This window comes from Eptesicus fuscus, chromosome 8 (genome assembly GCF_027574615.1).
Source record: "Eptesicus fuscus isolate TK198812 chromosome 8, DD_ASM_mEF_20220401, whole genome shotgun sequence".
NCBI classification, from domain to species: domain Eukaryota; kingdom Metazoa; phylum Chordata; class Mammalia; order Chiroptera; family Vespertilionidae; genus Eptesicus; species Eptesicus fuscus.
The window spans coordinates 51,536,060-51,540,181 of NC_072480.1; the positions used below are offsets into that span (position 1 = coordinate 51,536,060).

General features: G+C 47.1%; 1 protein-coding gene across 1 annotated transcript; it reads left to right on the forward strand.

The window, feature by feature from the left end:
• The first annotated feature begins 835 nt into the window (after nucleotides 1–835).
• On the forward strand, nucleotides 836–1,690 carry LOC129149967 (skin secretory protein xP2-like). Its single transcript, XM_054719930.1, has 2 exons — nucleotides 836–1,013; nucleotides 1,266–1,690. Exons 1-2 carry the CDS (start codon nucleotides 836–838, stop codon nucleotides 1,688–1,690), a joined length of 603 nt encoding a protein of 200 aa, XP_054575905.1.
• Nucleotides 1,691–4,122: the final 2,432 nt, after the last annotated feature.

Consider the following 4,122-nt stretch of genomic DNA (forward strand, 5'->3'; position numbering starts at 1 on the left):
ACTGCTCATGTCCCAGGAGGTGCTTGGGGAAGGGGGCCCAGCCGTGACCTCACCTCCTGACGATGGAGCCCAACAGAACCTGGAGCCCCGGTAACCAGGCAGCCACATTCTATAACTGCCCTTCCCTCTCACTCGGATAGAGACCTTGGAGAGGACACCATGTTTTCGTGTTGTCTCCCCGTGTCCCGAGGCCGATGCCTCAAGAGAGGCAGCGAGGAGAGTGTGTTTAGTCGTGGCCGCCGCTGGATCCGGACCCGGACTCAGCGCAAAGGACGCCTGTGGCCCTTTTCCCGGCGGCGGCGCTCAGAGGTAACACAGGAGGTTTGTTCGGGCCAGGCCACCGCCCTGATCCCACCTGAGCAGCCCATGTCCCCTCCCCGTGTGTTTGGGGGGTGGGGGTGGAGGGGTGTTCACCTGGGGAGGGTCTGTCCAGAACAGGAACAGGCTGGGTTTGGGGGTCTGGGGGGCAATACTTAGACCTCTAAGTCCATCTGCCCGAGGTCTATCCTGAGCCCTGGAGGTGAGTCTCATTTCCCCTGGGTGGATGTGTGTGTAGACACAGGGCTGGACCCGATCTGGGAGCAGAAGGTCCAGTGGGCAGAAGCAGCAGTGACCAGGGCCAGGCTTGAGTCCGCCCAGTCAGCTGAGATCACTGTCATTGCAGAGCCCAACCCGGGCCAAGGAGCGGCCACAGCTGGTCAAGGAGGAAACGCAGCTGGTCCATGAAGACCCCCGCCCCACGCCCAGCAGGGAGGGGCCGGTGAGCCACACCACTGAGGGCCAGCGCAGGCCTGAAGTGTGTGTGGCCACCTGGGGGTCTGGGGAACCAGGGCCCATGGGTGCAGAGAGATGGACTCCTCCACCCGAGCCACACAGGCCCCACCAGCCTCAAACCTCGAAGACGCTCAGTCCCAACAGGCAGAAGGCACTTTGCAACTCGGTGCTGCAGTGCTGTGCCTGCGGAAATCGCACCAGGCCAGAAGACCTGGATCCCAAGGAGGCAGAGCCCAAGGGTGAGAAGGTGGGCGGTGGGGGTGGGATGGGTGGGAGGTCCCTGTGAGCTTATGGGGAGGGATTGTTGCCAGACACACAGGGAGCCCCCCAGAGCCTGGCCAGGAGCAAATACTGGCTCAGACCACCCGCCTGCTGGACTTTGGGCGGGAGGGCGTCCTGTGGTGGGTCCTGGGCTCTAGCTGTGTTCTGTGTTTGGGGGGCACAAGGGAATTCTGGCACGTGGGTGACCTTCTCTCCTCTCACCACTCCAGCACCAGCCCAGAGGGCAGACTCGTTTCCTCCTGTAACATCCAAAGTCCATGCTGTGGAGCTGGAGGCAGAGCTGAAGGCAGAGCTGGAGGCGTGTGCACCTCCAGAGCCTGTGCCACCTCCAGCAGCCTCTCCAGCTGCAGCTGTGGAGCCAGGGCCGGCCCCAGACACAACTGAGGCCCCACCAGCGCTGGAAGAAGAACCCTCCCCGGGACCCTTGCTGGTTCCTGCCTCAGAGGAGGAGCTGCCTGTGGAGGGACCAACTCAAGGGCCGCTTGTTGAGTGCCCTCACCCTGTCCCAAGGGGAAAACTCGTTTGCCCCCCACTCCTTGATATTTCGTTTTCTTTATTGTTCTTATTTTGTTTTTATGTTCTCCATAGCGTACTTTCTTTTTTGATGTTTTCATTACTTTGGGCGTTTGGGTGAGTTTGGCTTTTATTATTTTATTTTTTCTATTTTTGTTCATTTTTCCATTGTATAATCCCTTTTAAGTAATAAAGTTATTGTTTTGTTTTAAATGGTGCCATTCCTGATCATGAAGTACATTCACGAGGCTGAGCAAGCATCACCACTATCCTCCTAGAGGCAGTGCACACACCAGTCCATCTCAGAGATGCCCCACCTCCCCAAAGGGGAGATACACACTGTGAACCCTGGGGGGAGAGCACTGTCACCACTAGACTGACAGGCTTCTTGTCTAGTGGGGACCAGTCCTGGGGACAAAGTGAGGCAGCAGGGGCGCCAGCAGATTTTCTAGGGAGCAGTGGGGAGTCCCCTCCTCTGGGAGAACAGTGTGCAGGACCTGACAAAGTCTTACAGGTGCACAACCTCCCCTAGCAGCGCTCACCCTAAGAGGTCACCTCAATGACATTCATGCACAAATTTTCAAAGATGCATTTTAAACTACCTATCACACAATGATGAAATTGCGGGGAATTTGAGAGGGTTGGGCTCCACCTAGCCTGGTCCACATGGAGGAGGGAAGCTCAGCTGCTGCTAAAGTGAGTTCAGGGGTCTCTACATGCTGACAAATTAAGAGCTCAGGGTTCCTCTCACATGAATTGAAAAGAAAATAATGAAATAGAGTTTGATATCCTAAAAGAAAATACTGAGTTACCAGAAAAAGTGCCTCTAATTTCTGATAATTAAGAATTTCATGTAAAAAAACATTAATTTTTTTAAATTATCTAAAGTTTTGCATATATCTCAAAACATTACTTTTTTAAATTATTTCTTAGTCTTTCTATTTTGATTTAGTTTGGTGTCAAGCCATAGTTAAAACCTAATTTATTCACTTATTTGATTGTCAAAATATGTTTTCAAAATGTTTTGTGGAATATAAATGTACCCATTCTTTTTTTCTTTATTGATTAAAGTATTACATATATGATCTTATACCCCCATTGGTCCCCCCGCAACCCCATTCATGTCTTAAACCCTTGGTGTGTCTGGCCATTGGTTAGGCTTATATAAATGCATACAAGTCATTTGGTTGATCTCTTCCCCTTAAACCCACCCTCCCCTACCTTCCCTCTGATGTTTGACGGACTGATCAATACTTTTCTGTCTCTGGATCTGTTTTTGTTCATTATATTCCACAAATGAATGAGATCATGCGATATTCAACTTTCACTGACTGACTTATTTTGCTTAGCACAATGATCTCCAGTTCCATCCATGCTGTTGCAAATGGTAAGAATTCCTTCTTTTTAGTATGGAGTTTCCTCAAAAAACTAAAAATGGAACTCTCATTTGACCCAGTGATCCCACTTCTAGGAATATATCCCAAGAAACTGGAAACACCAATCAGAAAGGATATATGCACCCTTATGTTCATAGCAGCACAACTTACTATAGCTAATATTTGGAAACAGCCTAAATTCCCATAAGCAGATGAGTGGATTAAAAAACTCTTGTACATCTACACAATGGAATACTACATTGAGTTAAAAAAAAAATAAGAACACATCCTTAAAGTAAAAAAAATTATTTTTCTTACTTAACCAAAATGAAAAGGATAAGTTAAAGAAGTCACATTTTTAACAGATTAATTTTTGCTTAATTTCTGGTTTAATGAAAGTTCATTTAGCCATATGAAAGCACATACTGGCCACTCCAAAGATAAGTATGACATTTAAACTATTCAGAGAATATATTTGAAAATAATTGAATATCGTCAATAGATTTTTTTTTCCCCATGTGTACATTTGGGAGAATGATATTCACTTGGCTGGGGTTCCATTTCTGTTCTATGCACTCTTAGGATTTTTTTTTTTTTTCATGCCCTTACCCCCCTGTCGTCTATGTCCATTGGTTAGGCTTATATACATGCATACAAGTCCTTTGGTTGACCTCTCCCTCTTATCCCCACCCTCCCCTACCTTCCCTTAGGTTTGATGTTCTGATCGATGTTTCTCTGTCTCTGGATCTGTTTTTGTTCATCAGTTTGTTGTTCATGAATGAGTGAGATCATGTGATATTTATCTTTCTCTGCCTGGCTTATTTCACTTAGCATAATGCTCTCCAGCTCCATCCATGTTGTTGTAAATGGTAAGAATTCCTTCTTTTTTACTGCAACGTAGTATTCCATTGTGTAGATGTACCACAGTTTTTTTTTTTTTTTAAATTACCACTTCAGATCTGGAAAGGTGAAAGCAATGTGATATTGAAAGGAATTTTAGAGACAGGACAGGTAGTGTTAAGGAATAAAGAGGGTCAATGGGAGAGGAATGCATATGTGAAGGGCAGAAATAACTCCAAGATCCCAAAATGCTTATCTTACTTGTACAGAGGTTAGAGAAATACCACTGGATAAGGGAAGAGGAAGGCATACAAGCACAGAATATTCATAAAGAATA

Bases quoted from the DNA above. Each gene is read 5' to 3' on its own strand.
- LOC129149967 (XM_054719930.1), top strand. From the start codon at position 836: ATGGGTGCAGAGAGATGGACTCCTCCACCCGAGCCACACAGGCCCCAC. The intron at 1,014-1,265 runs GTGAGAAGGTGG...TCACCACTCCAG, and splicing joins CAAGGAGGCAGAGCCCAAGG to CACCAGCCCAGAGGGCAGAC.